General features: G+C 43.5%; 1 protein-coding gene and 1 long non-coding RNA gene across 2 annotated transcripts; one reads left to right on the forward strand and one right to left on the reverse strand.

The window, feature by feature from the left end:
* Nucleotides 1–999: 999 nt before the first annotated feature.
* Nucleotides 1,000–3,459, reverse strand: LOC310768164. Its single transcript, XR_014551192.1, has 2 exons — nt 3,324–3,459; nt 1,000–1,166 (listed from the first exon to the last, which is right to left on the reverse strand). It is a non-coding gene; the product is annotated as an uncharacterized lncRNA (long non-coding RNA).
* An 11-nt stretch (nt 3,460–3,470) lies between these two features.
* On the forward strand, nt 3,471–27,695 carry LOC310768163 (hepatocyte nuclear factor 4-beta-like). Its single transcript, XM_083625894.1, has 10 exons — nt 3,471–3,605; nt 13,114–13,285; nt 14,504–14,598; nt 17,394–17,500; nt 18,672–18,827; nt 20,879–20,966; nt 22,606–22,758; nt 24,204–24,440; nt 25,104–25,223; nt 25,862–27,695. The coding sequence occupies exons 1-10, from the start codon at nt 3,488–3,490 to the stop codon at nt 25,999–26,001; spliced, it is 1,386 nt and encodes a 461-aa protein (XP_083482020.1). The 5' UTR covers nt 3,471–3,487; the 3' UTR covers nt 26,002–27,695.
* The last annotated feature ends 145 nt before the right edge of the window (nt 27,696–27,840 follow it).

Genomic DNA, 27,840 nt, shown 5'->3' on the forward strand with positions numbered 1-27,840 from the left:
AACACAGTATATTAGTGTGATGCCACATCAAAAGTTCTTAGAAAGATGTGGGTTGGTGGTGCTCTCAGGTTTCCCTGGGCTTTTTTGACGGTGGAAAGAAGAAGAAGAAGAGAGCTGATATAAAGTATGAAAAGGTAGTGTTGGGGTAGGCATCCGTCTTTGAAGATCCTGTGTCCCTACTCCAAAATGGGTTTACTATTCATAGTTATAGGATGCATTTGGTACCCATTTAGCATGCTGACACTCCAAGAAAGGAGACATAATGTCTGTCTTTAATAGGCCAGCCTCCAGTGTTCTTCATGTTTTAGAGCTCGGAATGTTTGACTTTTGCAATGTTTGTGTTTGGCATTGACTGAAAGAAAACTCAAATGTCACCACCAGCCATCTTCAGGAAGCTGTTTCTGCTCATGGTACTGGGAAGTGGGAATGTTTTGATTCTGCACACTCTAACTTAGTTGGCACCAACCTGGTGTCCTCCATATGTTGTTGGACTACAAGTTCCATAAGCCCCAGACAGCATGGCCAATGAACTTATGGGAATTGTAGCACAAGAACATATGGAGTGTCCCAGGGTGTGGAAAGCTGATCTCACAGTCAACTCTAAAAGGGCATAAAGAAAATTGGGTTAGCGGGTCTTCCATAATACTGTGCAGAATCCATGTTGGACAGGCAAAGCAGGAAGTGCTAGCAGATCCAACTTCCTATGTAATGTATCAATGGGAATCTAGGCATCTTCCTTGTCATTACATTAGTGAGTTGTCCATGTGTCTGAAAAATACCCATTTCCTGGTTGGTTGGTTGCTTTGCTGTGACATAACTCTCCAAGACCCACTATGAAGAGTCACAAGCAAAATCAGAACTACTAATTAACGCCTAATTGAGCTGATGCTGGCATTTCTGGAAGCCTTGGTACATAGTCCAAGGATAAAAAAACATAAAACTCTTATCTTTCCAAGGAGTCTGTGCTGTGCTTATTCTTCGAAACAAAGAGGGAATTGATTGCACAACTTAATTATTTTATATCTTGCACATGATAACAAATGTTCTTGCTTGAAGATAGATTTTAGGGGTGGTCTTTGTTTCAGTTTTCACACTGGCTGATGGCAGACCAGACAGATCCAATCTTGTGTTTTCACAGGTCACATGTTGACGTGGTAATGTGGGGTCTGCAAGTCAGAGACAACGATCAGAGGTTGAGCCTAGTGACCTCCAGCAAAAGGTTAGCCAGTCTGAGGACTGAATTGAGGTCACAAGTATGAAAAAGAGAGAAAGACAGAAGATGTCGAGCTGTTCAAAGACCAGCTTTGGCTCGTCCCATTATTTGTATTATTTGTTTTATTAAAGGATTTATTAGGTTAAACTGGGCCTCCCTACTAATGGAGTTGAATCTGAGTTCAGGAAATTTGGCAGAGAAAGCAGTTGACAATCCTTTGGCCCAAAGCCTTCCTTCTGGAAATTGCACCCCCCCCACACACACACCTCTTTCTCTTGAAACATGACTGCATATCAGAGTAGGTTTGCCTAGAGTTGAAATAACAATCCAATCATTCAATTTTCCATGGGTGTAATTTCAGTGAGGCACACACTAATTCTATGAAGGTCTTTTTCTCGCTATCTTGGGCTGTGGGCCTCACTTTAAGTTTCTTGTTCAAAACTCCAAATCTGCCACCCACACAGTTTCAAAGTGTGCCCCTGGATTTCATTCCCCATAACTGATGCTGCTCCCACTTCTGTTTTTGTGGTGTTATTTAATGCATTTTGTGTACATGCATGTTCATATGCCAATATACATATTTCAATTTGGTGGCCATTTTTCCCACATGCACCAGTGAAGCAGAATGGTGGTGGCCAGCAATGTGATCCAAATATGGCTGCCATTTTTAAATGTGCAAATGTATGCTCACATGAACAATGGGGACAATAGTTTGAATCAAGTGAAATTATTTGGGTGGAATAACTTCTGCTTTTGCAGTGGAACTTCCCTTTCCTTCCCTCTACTAACCCCCTGTCCCCTGTGCCCCTCCCAGATCTGCTCCAGAGGGTTGGGGGGATAACATAGAGCAAATTTGGGGGAGGCCACATGGGGGGGGGAGAGGAAGATCCGCTGCACAAACAGAAGCCTTTCTGCTTGTGCAATGACTTCATTGGATACAATCCAGAGACTCAAAGTCCCCAAATGAGCAGTCCTAACTGTGGATACTAGTACCAGATACCAGTTTATACCAAAGTATAAACAAATACTGTATTAGCCCACTGAAATGGATCAAAGCGGAGCCAACAATGGAATGACTGAAACAATTATCCTTCTCTGCACCATTGTGGTGGGTGATACTAGGGCTGCCATACATTTTCAAAAGGTGGCGCTGTGTCCTGGATCTTAGGCAAGTCAATTGAAAAATTGTGGGGTTTTTTACTTTTTCAAATATGGCAACCCTAGGTGATACAGTAATGCATTGCATCTGGTATTAAAGTCTGGGCATTTGAGTACTTTGAGTTGTTGTCCCCATCATTCTTGTGGTCTAAGTTAATGTGCTTGCATGCACATATGTACAAAGGATTGCCATCTTTGTCACCCATATTTAACACCTGCCACTCCTTTTACATTTCACCTTTCCAATAGTTGTTCAGACATCAGAATTTTCAATGGCATATACTCAGTGGGTGCGCAGTACCAGCACACCTCTCTCTTTTGGTTACAAAGAGTAGCACTTACTGTAACAACTTCATGATGAGTACCGGCACCTATTTTTCAGGGGGGGGGGGAAGCACTGGATATCCATTATATTTCCCAAGCAGAAATATATGGGGTGGTTTGTTTGTTTGTTTGGTCTAAGAGCCAACAGTGGCCTTCAAAGCACCTGGATAACTTTCTTTGTGGCTTCACATGCTTCCTATGAATGTGTGGCTTTCATGTAGTTTCCTCCACATAGCCGAAAACTTGCTTTTCTTTCACAAAATGGTGGCACTTTCCTTCCAGCATCCTTTGTGACAAATATCAACATTTAAAACCCTATAATAAAACCTAGAACGTAAAAGGGCATGATAGCCTCCAACACTTCATGTCCTGCAGAAAGAGTATGTTAGATCATCTGTCGTTGCCTGTGCTTTTCAAAATGTTTGCTTAAGGATTGCCATAAACCACACACTATTGAACGGAGGATGCAATTTAAGTTGATTTAGACCAGGTCTTATCTGCCACCATATAATCATGATTCAGGGCATAGACTCATAGGGCACAAGGCAGAGAGAGAGAGAGAGAGAGAGAGAGAGAGAGAGAGAGAGAGAGAGGGCAGAGCATGCAATAAAGACTAGGTCATTTTTACCTTCCAACCTTCTGATAGTGGTGAGGGAGGGAACAGCGGGAAAGTTAGGTAATGATTTGTCATCCTCAAGCCTGCCGTAGTTGTCAACCCTACCGTGCTGGAGATCCTCGCTGTGATTGACAGCAGGGTCGTGGGGGCCTCACTTGTCTCTGTTGACAGTAATAATGCGGATTTGTCAAAGCCTAATGGACATGGAGATGCCAGATTACGCTGAGTCCCTCGACTCCTCATACACCATGTTGGAGTTCGAAAACCTGAGGGTGCTGCCCACAAACTCATCAGGTGAGTGAGGAGATACCTTCCGTTGCCTCTCCAATCGGCCTCTGCTACCTTTGTTCAAATGTTGCCCTCTTCGGTGGACAAGAAGGAATGGGGTCGAAGGGTGGAGGGTGTCGCGTTTGTGTGGGTGAACTCTTGGACTTCTGCATTGGGACGGGTCTTATGCTGCGGCCTTGAATTATATTGCCGATAAGGGACTTAGATTGAAAAGCTTGTTGTATTGTGATTGAGAAAACGGATTTCTAATCAATGGAAATCTCTTGGAAAAGGTGTATTCCACACCTCACACACCTTGCTATGACATCACAATGCTGCAAAATACTTAGCCAACAGCAAAGACTATTGTTTATTAAGCCTGGAAAAATCTACTTTCCGAATATTATACTGATGATGTATTTATCAAATAAATGGCATTTTATACCACTGTCCACTTTGTTTGGCCAGATGTACCATAAATGAGATGGTGGGGAGAATACATTTAATATCTATCTATCTATCTATCTATCTATCTATCTATCTATCTATGAAATAGCTTGGCCTTCTTCTTCTACCTCTCCTCCTCCTCCTCCTCCTCCTTCCAAATCACTCTTGTCTGAAGCTGATTTCTGGGGCACAGGGAGAGAGGTCATCAGAGTTTTGTTGGGCATGTTCATTGTGAATGTTCACGGAACTTGCATATATTTAGAATCTCATGTCATCTTGGTTCTGATTGTAGCTCTTGGATTTCATGACCATTCGGACCCACTCTTTACACACCTTTCCCCCATCTACCAGCCGAGGAAAACAGAACATTTTACATATCTGATGAAGTACAACATTTCATTTTCCAGAGGAGGAGCTGTGTTTGTCTGTTGTAGCAAACGCAACAGAGAACCCTGTGCTACCTTAAACATGAACACATTAATGACTGGATAAGCTTTTGCGGACTACAGTCAACTCCATCAGTCCATAAAACCTCACACCATAATAAATGAGTTAGTCTTCGAGGGGAGAAATGGCATTTCAAGCATCTGATAAAATGAGCTCGAGTCTTGTGCTACAAGATTTCTCTTAGTCTTTAAGGTGAAACACAGGTGCCTCCCTGTTCTTCTTAAACAATATGGTGACACCTTTCTGTGACTTTGACACAGAAGGTTTGTGGGTAGCCAGAAAGCTTGAGCTGATGTTTCCTTCAAATATGTTTTTTTCTTTTCTTACAACCTGTGGCTCAAGTGTCACTGACTGGACAGGACATCATTCCTAGGAGTACTTCTTGTGGTTCCCCATGCCCCCGAATTTCGGCCAGCCTCTGCTGTGGTAGGCAGCCTTTAGTGTGGTAGGCCCTGCCCTGTGGAACTCCTTGCCAGTAGAAGTTCAGCAAGAACTGTCCCTCCCTCCCTTCAGACATCTTTTGAAAACTGTTTAATTTAGAAAGGGCTTTGCAAGCTGATTTTTCTTTTAACCAATCAATATCTATTGTTATTCATTGTTTTTAATGTTTTTAATGATTAGTTATGGATCTTTGGTTGGTTTTATCTCTATAGCTCCACCTTGCTATATATTTAGAAAAGTTAGGATTCATAAATAAATTATATCTATACAATAGTGTAGAAACAAAATGCTAGCTTTTCTGAAAGGTGAAGGCTGTTTCAAGTTGGCATTGTGGTATTTGCCTACTTGTTAATAAGTAAACCAACATAGTCAGGAACTTGCTGTTTTGAAATGAGCATGTTTGTCTTGGGTAAGCATCCTCATCAAAAATTTGTCCAAACAGCTTAAAAAAGAAAACACCCCCCTCCCTACAAGCTAGCCAAAACCTTGAGACCTCGACATATCCCATTAGTAAAGTGATCCAAATGTAAGAGGTCTATCCAAGAGCTTTCACAAAGCTCTTACAATAGACAAACAGCCATCTTTTTAATGGTGTTTAGGGAAAATTAGGGGAGGTGTTTGCTCAAATTACGGAATTAGCAACTGGTTTAGAAGAAAGGAAAGGCTTTGTCTTGTATTGTGTTCTCAATCTCATTCTTATCCTGGGCTTTGGAGCTTTCACTAGTGTTCCTGCCCACCCCCCTCCACCAAACAAAAAGGAACTTTGATAAAGTGATACTTCTCTGTTGCAATGGGGAAGGGGGGATATATTGATCCCTGAAAGGAAGTTCACATTGAAACAAAACTAAGACTCTCAAAATGGTGGTACATCACTGAAGGGGGAGGAGATAGTTTTGCTGGCACTGCTCCTGCTTACAGTGGCGTAGCGTGGGTTGTCAGCACCCGGGGCAAGGCAAGTAATTTGCGCCCCCTAACCCGTGGATTTGTGCCCCCTAACCCTAACCCCCAGATGTTGCGCCCGGTGCGGGCGGCCCCCCCTGCACCCCCACGCTACACCACTGCCTGCTTATTCTCTAAAGGGTGGTGTGCCAGGAAAACACTGAGGCTGGCTTTAGAGATGAAGAATAAAATTAAATTGAAATGTCTTTTAAAGCATACAAAGATGGTGTTGACATGAGGTGGTGGTGTTAAGCTGCACTGCTTATCACCAGAGATATCATGAGCACTCTCTTGAGTAAGGTGTTCATGACATTGACGCAAGCACACCTAATAGGACTCTGCAAGTTTACTGGCTGAAAAACTGAGCTCCCCTCCCCTCCACCGATAGCAATTTATTGCAGCTTGAGCACCAGGGAAATGGCATATCCTTGAAGCAGAAACACTTTGTAGAAGGAAAGCTTGGCGGATCTCATCTTGCATGATAAACAAGCAACATCTGTGCACTTGTTTCTTGAAAAGCTAATCATCGGGTATGGTTTTAGATATGCCCCGTTGAATCATCTTATTTTGTCGAAGCCAATGCCCTTTCCAATGCAGATTTAAGAGTCAAAAGAATTTCTGAATTAAAATCCAGCGATGAAACCTTCTGACTTTCTTAATCTTGTAGTGATTTCCTGTAACCTCCAAGAACCCCACTGGATTTCAGTGGCCTTTTGGTAGCCTTCCCAGTTGTTAAGATGGTTCACTTCTGACATGAAATTGGGGGAGAGCTCTATGGTAGAGCATCTGCCTTACATGCAGATGGTCCCAGGTAACCTTCCAGCATCTCCAGGCAGGCCTGGGAAAAGCCCCTGCCTGAAACCCTGGAAAGTCATCATCAGTCAGTATGGCCCATGGTTTCCCAAACTTGGCCCTCCAGCTGTTTTGGGCTACAATTCCCATAATCCCTGACCACTGGTCCTGCTAGCTAGGGATGATGGGAGTTGTAGTCCAAAAGCAGCTGGATACCCAAGTTTAGGAAACTCTGGTGTAGACAATACTGAGCTGGATTGACCAATAGTCACTTGGTATAAGACAACGTCCTATGTTCCCATGTGAAGCCGGCATAAATTGGCCTTACAAAGAACACCCATGTGGTTGCTTGGCTCCATTGCTACTCACTTCCAGGTGGACGACAAAGACAGTTTCATTGGCATTTTTTTGAAGACTGCCTTGGGAAGGGGATTTTATACTGACACTGTCTTTGTAATAATTTTAGCTTGTTTTATCTGGTATGATTGAAATTGCTCTTGCTTCATTTATTAGTATGCATTGATTTTTGATTTTTTTAAAAAAAGATAATCTCTTGAATACTTAGTGGGAAAGTGGGATATAAATTGTGGCAGTAAAAAAGAAAGATACATCTCTTTTCAGTAGATTTTAGAATTTTGAAGATTCACCAGAAGTGAATTGAACTAGAACAAGATGTATGGTTGTAATCTAGAATACTTTATGATCCTATTTCTCACTCCCCCCCTCTCCCTTTTCTTTGCTTTTCAAACCAACTCTTACAAACTTGAGAAATATTCCCCACCAGGCTACATCTGTTTATTTTTCTCTTAGGTACCATTTTAGCTGTCCTGGTCTTCCTAACTTACATTGTTTATGCTGGACTAACACCTGCCTCATGATACAATTCCTCATGTTGTTGTTTCAATATCTGGCTGATGTATCTCATTAATTGGAATTGCTTTGACAACTGGCTTGGAAAAGGAACTTCTCTTATGAAAATGTTTCGTTGTTTGCCCTAATACTTTCCCGCATCCTAAAAGTTCAGCATGACCCTTTTCAAAAATGTCACAGCTGCAATCTGGTCCATGGGTGGTGGCCAGGATGACCAAGTCAAACAAAGGACGCTTATTATAGAGTAACATACCAAGAAGGCAATATACTATATATCTGGATTCATGGAGAAGGGCATTGGGAGTAAAAATGGCTCCGCTCTTGAGGTGTGGCAGAACAGGCCAGATAACATCTCAATGCCGTTTCAATAAGCCTCACCCCACTCGTTGGCAAGGAAATACCCGTAATAAAATACATTGTGACACTGAGTAAGTTGATATCACATTATCAAGTGCCACATAACGTTCGTTCTGCACTTGTAAGGAATCATAAGAACGTTAGAAGACCCTTCTGCATCAGATCAAAACTCCATCTAGTCCAGCCATCTGTTCTCACAGTGGCCAACCAGATGCCCTTTTGGGAAGCCTGTGAGCTGAACTTGAGTGCACCGACACTCTCTCCACCTGTGATTGCCAGCAATGGGCAACAGTACCTACTCTTTGGAACGTCCTGCCCATTGATATTAGGCAGGTTGCCTTCACTGTATTGTTCAAAACTTTTTTTGTTTCACCACGCTTGCAAAGGCATGCCATTTTAACATGTAATTTTTAGCAGGTAGTATGGCTGATTTTATTTGCATTTTGAGACTTTGTGTGTGTCAGCTTGGTTTTAATGCTTGCTTTCACCAATATTTTAAATGAATACTTGTTATTGTTCTTTGTAAACCCCTTGAAGGTTAGCAGGATATACATTTTGTTCCATAAGAAGTACAGAAGAAGAAAGCAGGGAGAAACTTGACACGCAAGCTGCAATTCCACTGCTAGCTCTGTGGAATTAAAATAATAATTGAGATTCCAAGATGAAAACTAGGACTGATCCTTTGTTATATAGAGAAGCTCTAGGCTGCTCTGAGTGACTTACAATTATAAAAGCACACATGATACAAAATTTAAAACACATCAGATGGATGAAATGGCATCCATTGACTAAACCCTGCAAAAACAAAAAGGGCAAAATCTTACCCCACACTACTAAAAGAAGAACACCAATACAGCCTAAGGTATTGTCATTCCCAAGTGACCAAAATTAACAGGCAACTAGTTGACTGAAGAGTAACATCTTTGCTTGCACTTAGAAGTTGAGAATGATGGTGCCAGGCACATCTCTCTACGCACACACATAATGAAAACACACAATAAAATAATTTCACCAGAACATTAAAATGAATTAAAGTGTACAATAAAACAAGGCCATTAAAACAACACAACAATTTTAATAGGTCTCCCCCACAATTAGAGCAGGAATTTCAACTTAGCCGATTAGGGGAATGCTTGTCTAAACAAGTTTGTCTTTGAGAGCCGGAGGAATGCCAGTACTGATGGGGCATCTCAGATTTCAGCAGTGAGATCATTCTACTACACTGGTTTCACCAGCGAAAAAGCCTGCTTCATGTTATCACAAGCTGATAGCCATCAGACCATGGTGACATTAACCGGGTTCCATTTATTGGCCGTAATGCCCTTACTGGCCAATAGAGTGAAATATAGTAGAGGGTTTTTTTAGGGCTTTATAAGTAAGAACATGGCCCAGAGTTGTTTAGGGATTTATAAGTAAGAAGGAGTAACAAAGAAATAATTAAGTCTATCTTGTTGAGTGCTAACCATAAACTTTATGTTTTCAGGTTTAAACGTCAGCCTTTTGTTTTGCATGCACTGTGTATATTGAAGATCAACAATGTGCTACGCACTTCCTCCACACATGATGCGGTTGTGAGGATACATTTTCTAACCCGAGGCATTGCCATAAATTCCCAAACTGCACACAGTGCATCCATCACAGCCAGAATGTTTGTGGAACTTGGACGGAGTAGATTATTTTTCTGCCAGAGAATTCTCACCACAAATATATCACAGAGCCACTCCCAGGAATTATTTTCCTGCCCCAGAACAAGGCCATTTATTGTATTTAAATTAGGGTATGTTTAGAGGAGATCTAGAACCCAAGTTCCATTAAGAACAGTTTAAAGAATTATTTTTTAGCCTGGAGAAGATTATGGAGAGACTTCATAGTGGTCTTCAAATCACTGATGACTGTCGCACGGAAGATGGACAATACCTGGGCCACATCCACACCATACATTTAAAGCACTATTAAAAGTCCTGGCTGCAATTTCTAGAGTTCTCTATGAAGAGTGATTGATTGTTAAACCACTCTGGAAACTGTAGTTCTGCGAGGCGAAAGAAGGGGTCTGCCACAATTCTCAGCACCTTTAACAAATGACAGCTCCCACACTTCTTTGGGGGAAGCCACGACTGTTTAAAGTGGTATCATAGTGCTTTAAATGTATGGTATGAATGTGGCCATATATTGCCTGCTTCCTTCCCACCCACCACCTGCTTTTGAAAAGCACTTCATCCCCCCTCCTTTTGACATCATCATAGCATCACTAATATTATTTCACTCACTAAAAGAATCAGCCAGCCTTTTCTTTCCAAGCAAAGGCATTGAGGAGTATTTATGGCCAAATAAAATGTCATCATCATATATCCCAAGCTAACATTTACTTAGCTGAGTTAAACTAAATGACAGGTGGCAAGCATCAACAAGGAATTCCATTTTTTTAAAGGTTTCAGAAGGCAGAATTGGAGCGATGTCCCTGTGGCAGAAAATATTAATGCCAATGATGCTTACCTTGGTCAGGCACCTTTGTGGGATGGTGCCAGGATCCAGCAAGCACTCTGGTGGCGAGGGGATTTCCTGAGACTGGGTGAACCCACAGGAGAGGAGAGTGCTATTGTGTTCAGGCTTTGCTTGCAGCTTTCCCAGGGGCAGCTGGTTGGCCACTGTGAGAACAGGATGCTGGACTAAATGCATCATTGCCAGTGTGGTCTAGTGGTTAAGAGCAGTGGACTCATAATCTGGTGAACCGGGTTCGACTTCCCGCTCCTTCACATGCAGCTGCTGGGTGACCTTGGGCTAGTCACACTTCTCTGAAGTCTCTCAGCCTCACTCACCTCACAGAGTGTTTGTTGTGGGGAGGAAGGGAAAGGAGGTTGTGAGCCGCTTTGAGACTCCTTAGGGTAGTGATAAAGCGGGATATCAAATCCAAACTCTTCTTCTCTTTATCATTGGCCTGGTCCAGCAGGACTCTTCTTATGCTATCTTCCCAAACACCTGAATGGCTAAACAAGGGAGGGACTTCTCAGTGCTCAGACCTGAATTGTGGAATTGGCTTCCAGAAATACACACCCGACTCCATCGCAGTTGAGCTTTAGGCATCTGATTCAGAGAGCAGAGGAGTCAGTAGATGACCAGCCTGTTCACTGCTGGGTGGCTTGGCTGCTTTACTGATGCTGTGGTCTCTTATAATGCTATGTTGTGTTTTAATTCTCTTGGTTTTATGACCACAAGCCAACTTGGCGATTGTAAATATGAGAACGTCGGGTATAACTTATGGCTGTGCACAGCTCATCCTCCCTTCATCCAGCCTATGGTCTCAGTTGGGGTGGGCAATCAGGTTACATCCCCCACCCCACCCACCTACCCCAGATCCAGTCCCAAATTATAGTTTAGGGGTGGGACTAATGTTTATTTTCCCCCTTTAAAACCTAATTAAACATACAGGTGGGGGATGTTGCAACTCCCCCCTGACTGAGAATAGGAGGGTTGAACCTGGAGGGGGCGTTGTTTCACAGGAGGCTTTCCTGCAGGCAAGTCACATGGGAAGGAACACCCTGCATCCACTGTTGCACAGAGACACCAATCATGTGAGGTGCTGCTTCAGAGATGGCTCATCAGGCAGGAATCAGGTGGCACTGGGCTCCTACCTTCTCTTGGGAAGATGCAGCTGGTGGTCAGTTAGGCCTTGCCCTCTTAGTGGAGGTTTCCTGTCCACTGTCTGCCTCTCATTCCTGCCTGATGCCAAGTTGGTTGCGTGTTTTTTAATGTGAAATGGCAGCTGCCTGGATTGAGAAAGCAGCATTGGTAAAATAAGGTGGTCTGGGAGGGCAGTTGCTGGAAGATCGCTGTGCAAGACAAGAAAGTAGAAGTCCGTTGGGATACTTCCATGTGTGCACAGTCTTGTTGCACCATCTTTTGCACGTGGCCTTGCACAACATTTCAGGATACTTGCTCACAGAAGATGCATTGCACATCATCACACAATGTTTTTCTGGTGGCTCTTGCACAACAGTTAAATTGAACAGCACCGCTGCCAGAAATTTGTCCTCTATTGCATCTTTGGATCCAATTCTAAATAAATAATTCTTCCCCTCTCCCCAAAAGATTGTCAACTGATCCTGGGTCGGCTGCTTTATTTCTCTGCTCTCTTGTGTTGTATAGCTTGAACCACCTGAATTAATAGCTTTTTAATGATCAAGAATCTGTTTTGTTTTGTTTTCCATTTCAAGACCTATAAGGCTTGGTCTTGGCTTGTAGCATCACATCCCAGGACTGCATAGACCAGGCATAGGCAAACTCGGCCCTCCAGATGTTTTGGGACAACAACTCCCATCATCCCTGACCACTGGTCCTGCTAGCTAGGGATGGTGGGAGTTGTAGTCCCAAAACATCTGGAGGGCTGAGTTTGCATATGCCTGGCATAGACTGATTTTCAGGATCCTGATTGGACTAGCTTAGGAGTGGGCAGATCTTGCTTCCATGGCCAACTTCTGGTGGACCACCTAGTGTCAACTGGTGGCTTTGCTAATTTAGACCACATTCATATCATAGACTTAAAGCACTGTGATAACACTTTAAATAGCCATGGCTTCCCCCAAGAATTCTGGGAACTGTAGTTTGTGAAGTGTGCGGAGCAATGTTAGGAGACTCCTCTGTTCCCCTTACAAACCAATGATGCCCATAGTTCCTTCTGAAGAGTGATATATTGTTATACCAATTTTTGAATTGTAGCTCAGAGTGGGTAAAATGTGAGTCTCCTAATAATTCTCAGCACCCTTAACAAATTCTACAGCTCCCAGAATTCTTTGGGGGAAACCATGACTGGTTAAAGTGCTTTAAATGTATGCTGTGAATGTTGACTCATTTAGCATACAGCAGTGAGCAATGTGAATTTTGATTTTAAAAATAAGGCAAGACCCAATACTCTGTGGATTGGGTTGGTTTTGTTCCTTTCCAGAGCTGATCCAAGAGGAAAGATAGAGCTTACTTCCCCCCCACCCATTCCATATATAAAAGCCAGCCAGATTGGTGGTTGCACCTAACTTAGACATAGGTGGTGAGACACCATCCTCCACTCCACTAGAGGGCAGTAGATTAGTTTATAAGTTGCTAGGCAGACCCAGCTGTATCCACTCCATACCTCTTACCTATGGTCAACTGTGGCAGCCGCCTCCCTCTGCCTCACAGTAGGACTGGCTCTGTTCCTTTCCATCCCCAGGACACCCACTTTATTGACCACTGGTGAACTTCTTTTTTGCAGATGCCATTGTTTCAGAGTCAGGGAGTGGTGGCCTGCTGGCGAATGGGATCAGCTCAATGTGTGCCATCTGTGGAGACCGTGCTACTGGGAAGCATTACGGAGCTTCCAGCTGTGATGGCTGCAAAGGGTTCTTCAGAAGGAGCGTCCGTAAGAATCACGTCTACTCGTGCAGGTAGATCTATAGTTTTGTAGGTCATCCTTGGACATTGACCGGCTTTTCCATACGCTTTGAACATTGTCACTGGCTTGAAGATGAAGACGAATGACAACTTGGAATTGCACTGCCTGAAACAATATGTGAACCATCCTTTGAAATTCACACGTTTCCTAATTTTGCAGTGGAGTTCTCCATCCAACTAATTTGTACAAAAATGTACATACTAGGGCAAAGTTTGCATATAAGGGCATGTTTTCATGAAAATAACACACAACAGTGCATTATATTTGGGGAAATTGCGGGCAAAAACAAGCACATTTAATCAAAACTGGATAGCTCAGTTGTTTAGAGTATGGTGCTGGTAACAGCAAGGTTGCAGGTTTGATCCCCATAAGGGACAGGTGTTTTTCCTGCATTGCAGGGGGTTGGATGAGATGATCCTTGAGGTCCCTTCCAACTCTGATTCTATGGTCAGGAGAAGTTTGCACCAAATTTCTAATAAATTCTCATAAGGACTGTTTTAACTAAAATTCATAAATTGCTACACTAGCTTGAAAAAATGAATTTAAGCAGGTAGAAATGAGAAATGGAGAAACAGACAGAATTGCCTATCTCTGTTGGCTGTCCATGAAGCTGCCCTGACACTTAGCTGAAGCTAAGCAAGTCTGGCCAGTGGCTGGATGGGTGGCCACCCAGAGCCCACTTGTACTCCACCTTGGGTTCCATAATGGACAAATAGTGGGATATAAAATGTAAAATAAAATAAGAGTCTAAGACATTTCATTGCCTGAGGCAAAGAACAAGGTAGCTCTTAACCCAACCACACTGACAGTTGACCCTTGCTTCAACCCCGGCAAAAGGACAGCATGCAAGGCAGCAGGATTTGGGAAGGGCTGGTAGCTCATTGTATCTGCTTTGCATCCAGAAACTCCCAGGTTTAATTCCCAGCATCTCCAGGCAGGGCTGGGAATGTCCACTCCCATCTGAAACCCCAGAGAGCTGCTACCACTCAGCATAGACAATACTGAGCTAGATGGGCCAATGGTCTGTCTTGGTATAAGCTTCCCCTATTCCTATGCTTAGCAGGGGAGTGTCCAGCCTTTAGCATTGCTCATTGCCACCTTCACCTCTGGCACCTGCCATTGAAGGCAGCTGCCTCACTCTGCCAAATGATAGGACCGGCCCTTCATATCACCAATGATTTTTTCAGAGCTTGCCTCTTTCCCTTTCCAGATTTAGCAGGCAGTGCATAATAGACAAGGACAAGAGGAACCAGTGCCGATACTGCCGTCTGAAGAAATGTTTCCGGGCAGGAATGAAGAAGGAAGGTAAATGGTCTAAAACTATCCCCTGATCCAGAGTCCCATGTGCACTGCTGTGATGCTAGCCTTGCATTCAGTAGCCTGCTGCTAGCGTTGGGGGAGCTGATGAGTTGTGCCAAGTTCCACATCAGCAAATTCCTTTGCAGCACCGTTAATGAGGGTGCTGAATCACAACGGATGAATTCTGAATCACAAATAGGCAGAGCTGGATCATGTGGTTTGGAGGGGGGGGGTTGGAAAAAATTTAGGACATTGCCCTGACAGTGCCATCCCAAGACATTTTGCTTCCTGAAGCAGAGTTCAAATCTGTTTTAGTAGTTTGATTTATTGTCTACCGTTCACTATGCAGTCTCAGGGCAGGTTTCAGCCATTCAAAAATACATTAAAACCAGTTAAAGACAAGCTGCAATCGCAAGAATATAATGGCCCCTGAAAATATACCTCTCTAGTGCCAAAGACCAGAGGTGCATTTTTAGTATTTGATAAAGACAGTATAGTGAAGGTGCCAGATGAAACAAGATGAAAAACAAGGGTAGAAACCTCATCTTGTTTTAAATTTCCTAAGCTGCTTTGAGAGCTTTATGCAGGAAAAGGGGACTATTTTTTAAAATAAAATAAAATAAAATAAGTACAGTAATTAGTATATAAGCAGAGCACCAGATGTTGCAATCAGACCCCAATCATTTACATAGTATATGAATATCTAGTGAAAGTTTTGGGAAGTTACTGATTTGCTTCCTTTGCCAGAAAAGTGACCTCTACTGGGACATGTATCGATTTCCTATGGTTTTTTTAAATTTCCGCCCCTTGCCCCACCCTGATCCACCCCCTCTGTAGCAACCCGATCAGGTTTCAGGGGAAATGAAGTAAATTGTTTGGTTGGTGTTGCACTAGGAAGTCAAACAGCAAATACAGTCCTGTTTGTTCAAGATTTTGGACATGGAAGGGACATTGAAGTTTTCCATCATTCGATTGCAGAATGCTCAGCAAATTTCAGATGTAGCAAGGCTCCTGACAGGAAATACCCAGTGATTTTTTACATCCTAAATTCCGGTCCAAAACACCAAGAAGGCATTGAGTTTGTAAAGGCAGAGTCAAAACTTGCTCTGTGATCATGCTGTATTTCCAGTGATGCAGTTTCAGTAAGCCTTTGTGTCTGTCTAGCCTTTCAGATAGGCTACTGGCCTCAGCTTAGAGATGGAGGAGAAACTCAATTCAGTTTGCATGTATGGGCAAACCTTCCTAATTCACACTTTCCGTAATAATACACTATCTGAAATGCAGCCATCCTTCAAAATTCACACATCTTTGAACTTTGCAATCTACTTCTCTAGTCAAGTAACAAATAGAAAAATGCACATATAGAGGCAAAGTGTTCACTGAAATGCATATATAAATGAAAACTGCATATAAAAATGCATTATATAAGAGGAAATCACTTTGCAAATATGTGTAGATTAGGGAAAGTTGCATACAAAAGTGTGCGCATTAGGAGGAATTCACACTAAAATGCTGCTGAATTTTCACAAGGAAAATGTGGAGAACTCAGCCTAATGCTGGGAAACAGAAAAACTGAAATTCACAGGTTTGCCCATCCCTGTCTCAGTCTTAATGTTTCCATTCATCAGAAATGCATTGCAATGCACTCACCACCTAATAATGACTTACTTTTACAGTAGGTAAAATATTAACTGGATAAGTTTCTTCCAAGGAACCTCCTGCGATAATGCCAAAATCATCTTGAGAACATCATGCTTTAGGCTGGGGGGTTGTTATCTGCCTTGAAGGGAAAACAGAAAAATATACACCATAAACCACACAAAAGATAAACAAGGAACCACTTTGCTCTCCAAAGGGTGTGATTATGATAGGAGCATTAATGCAACTCACTTCAATTGGATCCTGTCTTCATTTGTGCTTTAAACAGTATGTGACACACCTGTTTTTTATCTCTTGCGTGGATGACCTTTTGGCCTCACTTTGTCATAAAATAATTCTTCTTTCTGTTCTCAGGGTATATATGCCTAGCTTATGCATCCATATACCTAAGTGGGACCCACAAAAGCCTTCAACACAGAAATGTGCTTGTTAGCCTTTAGGGTACTGTGGGAGAACACTGAGTCAGACCATTGGCCCATCCAGCTCAGTATTGTTGACACTTAATTTATATCCTGGGCTTAGCGTAAATGAAAACAGATGCAACTTAAACCACACAATGAATATCAACAGCGGCACTGAAAACAAACCACACAGAGGGACAAAAATACAACACCCACTCTCAGAAGACACTGCCACAACAGCTAGTTGGTGGCCAAGGACTGTTGGAACAAAAAATACATCTTTGCCTGCTGGCAAAAGGAAAGCAGAGGGGGGCGCCATTCTAGCTTCCCATGGGAGGGAGGTCTACAATCTGGGAGCAGCCAGCAAGAAGGCCCTGCCTTGTGCGCTTACCAGATATGCCTGTCATGGAGGCAGAGAAACACCTCCCCAGAATATCTCAAAGCCCAGGCAGGCTCACGTAGGGAGAGGCGGTCCTTCAGAAAGGGATATGAATTCAAAGGGTGTGAACATTTGCAAATGATTCTAACCACGTCCCCACCAGAACACTTGCCTATGGGTTCTCCCTACCTGGCCTGACCAGTTCCCACGATTCTTAGCATCTGCATTTGGTGCAAGTCCAGTAAGAAATGTAAACTTCGGAAATTACAGTGCAAGTCAGCCCTCTTGCTTATTGAGAATTGGTTGTGTGGTCACTGGAGGTGATGCCTGCCTGACATGGTTGCCTCGTCTATCTTGCAAAGCTGTACAGAATGAGCGTGACAGGATCAGCATCCGCCGGAGCAGTTACGAAGACAACGGAGCCCTGTCAATCACCATTCTGACCCAAGCAGAGGCAATGGCGCATCAGGTAGGAGGGGACACCCCCCCACACACATTTCTTCTTACATCTTGTGGTCATTGGGAGTCTTCTTATCCTGAGGTCCTTAACCACACGGAAACCTGGCAATAGGGTATAATCTTCTGCTGCACCTGTGCTTCGTGTCACATCTAAAGGTGAACCTACCTAGTTCGTACTTTCCAAAACAATATGCGAATTGAAACACAGCCAACTTTTGAAATTTGTGTATCTCCATATTTTGCAGTGCAATTGTCAAGCCAAGTAATGGGTTCAAAAATACTAGGGTGAAATGTGCAATAAAATGTGTATATAAGCAAACAACAACAACAAAAGGAGCGAAAGTGCGTTGTGTTAAGGAGAATTGCATATATGCTCTAAAATGAATTTTCGTGAGAACTAGTTGTTGGGGAAATGTGGATGACTGACCTTAAGGCAGTCAAAATGAGAAGCCAAAATGGACAAATTCATCCACCCCCAAACAACAGGCTAGTTTAGGAGGCCAAAGCAGGACAGATACTGTACATGGCTATGAACTCTTCAGCCTCCCTGAACGCCCACATTTCCTGAAATCCCCAACATCCTCATCTGGGCTTTCCCATTAGCCCCAGTAGGTGGGGAAGCTTCTGACTGTATGTTTGGAATTTGTTTATCATTTTTTGGCTGCAACATCCAGACCATTCCCCCCCCATCCTTTTCTTTATTCTTTTTCATTGTCCAACCACTCTCTACCACATGGAGGATCTTATCCAACAATGAACTCTGGAGAACTCTTAAACTTGCCATATTTCGGCTACTTTTTCTTTGGTCCTAAAATAAAGATATTAGCTAACTGTGTACTATGGAGTTAGTTTTTCTCTCTCTCTTTATGAAGAAATTCTAAAGTGCCCCAAACAGGAATCAATAAATAAAATGCAAGCCTCTTGCACTGAAGGACTACAGATTTCCAGAACTTGGAGGGTGAGTTTGGGCAAAAGGCAAATTCATAATGTCAATATACGTTGTTGATAGAATAGTTGTGATCTATTGCCACCTTCTGGACAAAAGGGTAACTTTCCATTTGGGCACGATAGACTCATCTATACGATGGTGTGTTATATGGAGGGGTGAAGGAGTGGGGAAATGGGGAAGAAGAAGATGTAGGATTGCCTAGTTAAAGGGTGCCTGATCTTTTCTCTTATAGTATTCGGCTCTCCGTCCTGTGCACAGCGCCGATATTGCCATGAAGAAGATTGCAACCATCAACGATGTGTGTGAGTCGATGAAGCAGCAGCTCCTGGTCCTCGTTGAGTGGGCAAAATACATCCCAGCATTCTGTGAGCTTCCCCTGGATGACCAGGTGAAAAAAAGCAACTTTGGGGAGGAAGGAGGCATATGTAGCTTCTGCAACCTGGATTCTTTGAACGTTATGCTTTCCTTCTGCAGACCTGCAATGTGCAAAGGAGAAACTTCCTAACTCAAAAATATGTACAGTTGTTCGTTTCACAACAGTTATGGATTGATTTAGTGATTTGGGAGAGAGAGAATAGAAAACCTGGGTGTAAAAGATTAGCATTTTTCAAGCTAACACATGTACTGTATGGCAATTGTGGCACAGAGCCTCAGATATCAATGAGCCGGATGGGTAGGGTGTCATGGAATGTTAGCGAACATTGCACTTGCTCAAAGAACAGATGTTTCTGCTTCTGAGAGGGGAGTGGAAGTTGTCAGTTTGGCTGAGATGAAAGCTTCGCACAGACCCTAGAGACAGGAGTGGCTTTTGGGGGTTGGTCTAGGAAGAAGTCTCAGTCCAAGAGAGAAGTAAGCCCCATAAGCAGGGTAACCAAAAACAGGGTAGAATGGACTGAGAAAAAAGTACCTGAAGGGAAGGTGTTGATGGAAGAGAAGGGAACTTGGGTAATTGGACAGATGAGGCGACAAACTGGGGCAACAGGAGGCTCTGAAGAGACCTCACAGCACTTAAGGAGGTGGGGAAGAACATAAGAAGAGCCTGCTGGATCAGGCCAATGGCACTGAGGTTGTAGGTAGGCAGCATTGTAGGAACCCTAGGGAGGCAATGAGCGTGAAGAAGCTGTGGGGAGGTTACCAGGGAATGGATTTCACATATTGAGGCCAGCTTGGATGTAGCAATCCTAGCTGCTACTCCAGTTTAGCAGGCTGGGGAAACAGCATCAGGTTTGGATGGTCACTTCTACATTAACAAAACATATATGTTAACTTTGGTATGTTTTAAAGTATGGTTGTGATTTTTTTTCTCAGTTTTATTGTTTTCTTTTTTGTAAATTGCTTTGAGGGCTTTTTTTTTTTTACATTTGTGTATACATTTTATGAAATGCACACACACAGGAAATGCACCATTTGTAAAGGAGACAAAAGGAGAGGACAGGTTTGCATACACTTTGCAAATGCTCATTTCCTATCTATAGAGGCGTATTGAAAGTTAATGTCTATAATTCACAGAGACGTTACTGTGACCAGTGTGGAAAAGACTGTGACCAGATGACCCATTTGCCTAGTGTTCACTGTCAAGTCTCACCTGCATTCCCTTCTTAGGGTCCTTTATTTTAAAACCAGGCTTAAGTCAGACAGCCCTTCAAACAGAGGCCACCTTCAAACAGGGGACTGACCTCTGTAGAGTTGGACACACGGCCACCCTAGCCAGGCCTTCACACGCCTCTCCTTTTTGTGGCTTTGTGGCTTCAGTCGTAGTTAATTTCAAACAAGAGTTCTCCCATATATCCCAATGGGTAACTCTCTGGTTTTATGTCCATTTACAGTGGTGCCTCGCAAGACGAAATTAATCCGTTCTGCGAGTCTCTTCGTCTTGCGGGTTTTTCGTCTTGCGAAGCACGGCTATTAGCGGCTTAGCGGCTTAGCGGCTATTAGCGGCTTAGCGGCTTAGCGGCTATTAACGGCTTAGCGGCTTAGCGGCTTTAAGAAAAAGGAAACAAACTTGCAAGAACTCGCAAGACATTTCGTCTTGCGAAGCAAGCCCATAGGGAAAATCATCTAGCGAAGCAACGCAAAAACCGAAAAACCCTTTCGTCTTGCGCATTTTTCGTTTTGCGAGGCATTCGTCTTGCGGGGCACCACTGTAATTAACAATGATCTTTAACCTATGGTTTGTATTTGGTTTTAGGATTCCCTACCCCCCTAGTACCAGTAAGGGGAAGAAAGTATAGAGGCTGTAGGTAGGAAGGAAGGAAATTTATGGTAGCACCAGACATAAGGATGTTGGCTGATTTATTTCATGTTTTGATCACTTCACCAGAACTAGGATCTGATCAAGATCCATTGTTGACATGCATCAGTAAAGCAGACTACAGTTTAGTCAGTATGAACTTGTTCTTTCTTCTCTCTCTCTCTCTCTCTCTCTCTCGGGATTCACAGGTTGCCTTGCTAAGAGCCCATGCTGGTGAGCACTTACTGCTGGGAGCTGCAAAGCGTTCTATACCATACACGGATTTTCTATTACTAGGTAAAATACCCATGCACTATAACACACCTCATTGTCTGGTTTCCACAGAATAACCAGATCTCTGTACTCTCTCCATATTTTAAAAACCACAGTGGTTCATTATTATATTTTTGGTGTTATAGAATAAGACAACTGGAAAGATTACCCCCCAAAGACCATATTGTCCAACTCCCTCTAGTAAGGTGAAAGGTAAAGGTAAAGGACCCCTGGATGGTTAAGTCCAGTCAAAGGTGACTATGGGTTTGTGGTGCTCACCTCGCTTTCAAGCTGAGGGAGCCAGCATTTGTCCACAGACAGCTTTCTGGGCCATGTGGCCAACATGACTAAACCGCTTCTGGCGCAACGGAACACCATGATGGAAACCAAAGCGCACAGGAACACTGTTTACCTTCCCACCACAGCGGTACTGATTTATCTACTTGCACTGACGTGCTTTCAAACTGCTATGTTGGCAGAAGCTGGGACGGAGCAATGGGAGCTCACCCCATCGTGGGGATTCGAATCGCCGACCTTCTGATCGGCAAAGCCCAAGAGGCTCAGTGGTTTAGACCACAGTGCCACCTGCATCCCTCTAGTAAGTTAACAATAATCTATAAACACCCCACCCTAAAATGTATCACCCTAACACAAGAAGATCCCTGCTGGATCCTGTTTCCCACAGAAGATAAGCCAGGTGTTTCTTTAAAGCTCACATGAAGCAGGGCAAGAAATTCACATAACTGATTGAATTTATGCAGTATGTGAAGAAGTACTTTCTTCTGTCTCAATTTCACTGAGCCTTTATTATGAGAGAGGGGGAAAATATCTCTCTGGTTCCCTCTCTCCACACTAAAGATAGCACATTAGACAGACAGCTTTACAAACAGTCACCATATAATATCCCTTTTACAATGCAAATCTATACATGTCTACTCAGGAGTTCCGTGGGACCTACTCCCAGGAAAATGGGCATAGGATTATTGCCTTAAAGTGTATCCTATGCATCCACTGTCTACTCAAAAGTAAGCCCCCCTGAGTTCAATGAGGCTTACTGCCAGGTAAGTGTACACAGGGTTGCAACCTGAAAAGCCCCGAACACTCTAGCTTGAAGATGGAGATGGGACCCTCTAGATGATGCTGAACTCCAACCCCCCCCCCATTGGTCATGTTGGTTGGGGCTGATGGGAGCTGGAGTCTAAGGACATCTGAAGGTCTACAGCTTCCACATCACTCTTACATCCTTTCCCCAACAGAGAAGGGGGTCCACCCTTTTCATTCTTTGCCACCAGGTTTTCAGACAAGGCAACCAGAGAACTGTGCCTTAACTTTGTTTGGTGAAGAGTCCCATTTTAAATCCAGTAGCTTGTTCATTCTTACTTGTGGGGCCACTTTGTTAAAAATAATAATTTTGAAACAGCACATCAATATTTGCACTAAACATTGGAGAAGGCCTAGAGAGCTCAGTGGTAGAACATCTGCTTTCCATGTAGAAGGCTCCAGGTTCAATCTTTGGCATCTCCAGATAGGGCTGGGAGACAATACTGAGCAATACTGAGACAATACTGAGCAAGATGGCCAAGGATCTGGTGTATAGCAGCATCCTATGTTCCTCTTTGCATCAAGGTAAGATGCTTTTTCTCCTCCCTCCCTCCCTTTTCAGGAAATGACTTCATCATCCCAATGCACTGTCCAGAGCTTGAAATTGCCCGTGTAGCTACCAGAATTCTGGATGAGCTGGTGAAGCCCTTGCGAGAAATTCAGATTGATGAGAATGAATACGCTTGCCTGAAAGCCATTGTGTTCTTTGACCCAGGTGAGGTCCTCTCATGTGCTACTGACCGTCACAAAATCCATTAATCATCAGAGGATGATGCAGATTTCAGCAGCAAGGCTTCACTTTGTCCATCCACTATGCTTCAGGTTCCTTCCTGGACCGTTCATTGATATAGTACCCCCTTCACCCTTTCTTCAGAACCCTCCCACAAACATCACTTTTCTTCAAGGCCTTTTGCTGAACCCCTTAATCCTCTAGGTATATAGTGGTACCTCAGGTTAAGTACTTAATTAGTTCCAGAGGTCCGTTCTTAACCTGAAACTGTTCTTAACCTGAAGCACCACTTTAGCTAATGGGGCCTCCTGCTGCCGGAGCCCGGTTTTTGTTCTCATCCTGAAGCAAAGTTCTTAACCTGAAGCAGTATTTCTGGGTTAGTGGAGTCTGTAACCTGAAGCGTATGTAACCTGAGGTACCACTGTACTGGAGGAATTCAGCTTTGGTGAATCTGAAAAGTGAACTGACCTGATCTACACCTTCAGGATTAATGTGTGGATCGGAATGCAATTTTCTTTTGGATTTTGCACTTCTCTGAATTTTACAACATGGTTCTTGACTCGTGCGATTTAGCAATTGTATTGTAGGACAAAAGAGTGTTTAGAAATGCATAGGTTGAAAGAAAATATATTTATAAAACAGCTATTTTTCAATAATGTATGCATTTAAATACAAATCTTCATGCAGATTTCTTAGAAAACAGCAACAAAATATGCAATAAGAGGATAATTTATTTATTTTAAAAAGGTATCCCCTGAGTTTCACCATCTCAGTCCCCAACTGTCTTACAAAATAGAAACATATGATATACAACATTTGAAACATAAATTAAATGCCAGAGATTTAAACATCAGTGCAGCAGAGTCCTCCTGGCATAAAACAGTTTCAACCAGGTGTCTGAAATTTAGCAGGAGTGGTACAGGTTAATGTGGAAATGGGTTGGAACAAGCTATGAGCACATGTGAAATTAGCATGGGGCATCTTTATCCCATAACCAAGCCTAAGTCCATCCAATGGTATTTGCCCTTATCCATCCCTTGCTCCTCTTGTCTCTCCTTCACCCTCTTCAGTTGTCTTCACCACATGTCCATTTCCTGGGGCGGGGAATTCCACAAACTGAGCTTCACTAAGGAGAATGTTCTTTCATGCACTGTTGCGAACCACGTCTCAGATGGTGGCAGGGCACACAGAGAAATCTCCTCAGGTGATCTCAGAGGGTATTGTGCGTATCCTGGTTGCAAACCCTTTAAGGCAGGGGCAGGGAAACTGCTGCCCTCCAGATGTCGGGCTCCAACCCCCATCAGTCCCAGCCAGCATGGCCAATGGTCAGGGCTGCTTGGGGGAAGGGGGTGGAGTCCAACAAATTCCCCTGAGTCAAATTGCTGCATGCAAGCCAAACTCACCTTAGTTAGTTTCTCTCTCCCTCCCAGATTGCAAAGGCCTGAGTGAGCCCGGGAAGGTGAAAAACATGCGTTTTCAGGTACAGGTGAACTTGGAGGATTACATCAACGACCGGCAGTATGACTCGCGAGGCCGATTCAGTGACATTCTCCTCCTGCTGCCTCCTCTCCAAAGCATCACTTGGCAGATGATTGAGCAGGTTCAGTTCGTCAAGCTCTTTGGAGTGGCAAGGATCGACAGCTTGCTTCAGGAAATGCTTCTGGGAGGTAACAACGTTTGGAATGGTGCGGTGTCTTTCTCAGCTGTGTGTCTTAAAACAGAGGAGAGGACCCTCAGGCCTAGGGGCCAGAATGTGGCCCTCCAGACCTTCTATATGGCCCTCAGAACTCTCCCTAGGCCACACTCTTCACTGGCTTTGTGTCATGCCAGAAATGTTTTTGCCTTGTTCGGATGTGTCATTGAACTCTGGTGATGCCCCTTGCTTCCATGCATAGAGAACGTACAGGTGTGTGTAGACACTAGCCTGCTAGACAAAAGTAAACTTGCTGCACCTGCTTTTGCCTCTTGCCCTGCCCGCTGCTGGTACGTGGCCCTTGCAGAGTTGCCCAGAAGGAAAGGCAGCCATGAATTGGAAATGTTATCCCGCCTGTACCTTTAAACAAAACTAGGGGGAATGACACACTTTGGGCAAAAGCCAGGAGACAAATCCATCCGTCCATTTGGGTGTTTGCATACAAAGAGAATGGCATAATTAGAAAATGCTTTCTGAAGGCTCAGAGTGGGTCACATCAATAAAAGCAAAAGGATTGCATTAGGCTTTCCCATTAAAGGCAGAATGAACTTCAAAACAAAGAAAAATGACGCCTGTGTTTGGTATTTGGTCAATAATGACTGGCAGAATGAGACAGCTTTTCTCTCTGTTCATGCAGGGACAACTATGGATGCACCACAGTACCAGTCAGGGCCTTCCAGCCTTAACATGGAACCTCTTCCGGGACACATTGTGCTCCCCAGCAGCATCGGATCAGTAATTCACACCATTTCAGCCTGTAGGTGTCCAATTTCCTATCTGTTTCACTTAGTTTAAAAACCTTTGCTTATTAAGGCTACGCAGATCTTTCCTCTGAAATATTAAATTCTGAATGTGCACATATTGGAACATTTCAGAAAGGCATGCACTTTCTTCCAAGGAGTGAGGATAAGAAGAGGAAAATCTGGGAGCGATGCTTCAATTTCACTGCTAAAATTTAAGATGCAATATGCAATTTCCTGAAAAGGAAATTGCATACTTCAAGTGCACATTTCTTCATAGCAATGGGAGAAATTGTACATGGCAGTAATGTAATTCAATGATAGCAAAGATGCTTTGCATCCAGAAGTACTCTGGTTTGATCCTGTCAGGATCCTGTCCAACCCAGAGACCTCTTTGGAGGGAAAGGTTCAGGGGATGATTACATACATAACATTTGCAGACTTAAAAAAGAAAAGAAAAGCTAGTGAATACTACTCATATTCACTTGTATGAGTCCAGTTCCTGATCTCCAATGAATATGCAAATTGCAGCAATGTCCACTCCTGCTCCCATTTCTGATGGAATTCCCCAACATCTATAGTCCTGACCCACTGGTTGAAGACTAATGCCAGGCTATTGCAAATAACACCTTTTTGTGTTTTTTCCCCTCCACAGCATCTCCTGAAACATCCCTTCCTTCTCCTTCAACCAGTACAGGAAGTGAAGATTACAAGCTAGGTCCTGCCCCGAGGCCTGAAGTAGTACCTGCGACTGTTTTGCCTCAGGCGGTGATACCCAAACAGGAGATTCTATAAAGAACCACGCTGAAGAAATCAATAATTTAACCTTTCAAGTCTTAAGTCCAGTAGCAGCTAGCACTGCCAACCTCACGGGGCCCTTTTCAGACACTGAAACAAAATGGCACCTTTCAGCAAAGACAGGAGAGAGCCCGCCTGTCGGCAGTGTCCCCTTCCTATGGGTTCATGTCATTTCCTCAGTTAGAATTGTAAGGTGTTTGGGGCAGGTGCTTCCTAATGAAGCAGCAGGGGTTCTTTGTTAATGGAGATTAAGTAGAAGATAGATGCATGTGTTCTAAGTTCTCTTGGCGATGGGTCTTCATGCTTGTGCGTGTTCATGCTTTCCATGCTCTGCCTGCATACCAACAATGCCTGGAAGGCTCAAGCAGCAGACAGACTCAGAGAGACACGTTCAAAAATTAGAAGCAAAGAGCAGGAAGCATGTTGTGAATCCTAGACCTGTCTGCTGCTCTCTTCTCCTCTGGGAAGCTCCACAGTGCTCCAACACAGAGATACTCCTTCATGGGGCTTGGCAATATTACATCTTATGAGGCCTTAATAATGCGCTGCATACTAAAGAGGGCAAGCAAGCATAAATGCATCATCAGACCTTGTTTCCAAAGTCCCATACCCTCCCACATTTCTCCAGTGAAAATAGGGACATCCTATTCCATAATAATGATAATAATAATTTTACTATTTATACCCTACACATCTTGACTGGGTTGCCCCAGCCACTCTTGGTGGCTTCCAACTAACAACAACATTGAGAAGCTTCACTATACAGGGCTGCCTTCACGTGCCTCAGGGGTCGGATAACTCCATACTCTCCAACATTTCTCTGATGAAAATAGGAATGTCCTAAGGAAAAGCAGGACATTTCAGGATCAGATCAGGAACTGGGACAGTTCTGTAAATCTGGGACTATCCCTGGAAAATAGGGACACTTGGAGGGCATGGGATCCCAGCTGGCTCCCTGTTTCACTGCAGAACATCCAGTATCTCAGTCTTGCAGCACTCACTAAAGAGAGGCCCACTGATATTATTATTTGTGTAATTAATGGGTGTAAAGTGCTGTTTGCACTCTCCTCAGTTGGTATCTCAATGGAGGCTGGTTCATTTGGGAAAATTGGGCACTGCCCCACCACCCTCTAGCTGCCGTCTGCCAGTCCCCAGCTGCCTGCTTTCTTGCTACAGGACACTTGCTACAGGCGACACTGGCTGTCACCTTCCAACTTAAGTCCCAGTGTTGGCCCTGTAGAACTCAGTGTGGAGGAGGATGGGGACAAAACTAAAATTAGTTGGCTCCACCTTGGCTCTGTTTCTGTCTATATGGGTCTCCCTGGCTTCTACCTTACCAGTTCCAACGGGCATCAGTCTTCACTGAAGAGTGTGCTGCTCATCAAAAATTGGCAGTTTATTTTCTGTTAACACTCCCAGCTGTTGTGTGGTTCTTTTGGAACAGAATACAGGATACACAATCCAAAGTGGAGAAGATTGGTTCTGCTCATATCACAGCCACTGCCAAAATTGATTCCTACATTCCCATTGCTATTTCTTTTGATCCCATAAGTTTCTGTTTATTAATGTCTGATCAGCATACTATTAGGACTTACTAACGTTTCTGAGATTTGTTATGCCATTTCTAAAAGCCGTCAACATTTGAAAATAGGAACATGCTGTGCTTAAATAAAAAGTCATGAAGTATGTAATTAATGCTTCAGTCTTTTCATTGCTTCTTGGAGACAGAAGCCTCTTCATACGTGTTAAGCTATGAGGTGCTCCTAAGAATACGTATCATGTGAAAGCCACAAACCACTGTATTGACTTGGATGGATGCATTGCCACTGCTGCCCA

This window comes from Podarcis filfolensis, assembly GCF_964270895.1.
Source record: "Podarcis filfolensis genome assembly, chromosome: 8".
Classification (NCBI taxonomy): Eukaryota; Metazoa; Chordata; class Lepidosauria; order Squamata; family Lacertidae; genus Podarcis; species Podarcis filfolensis.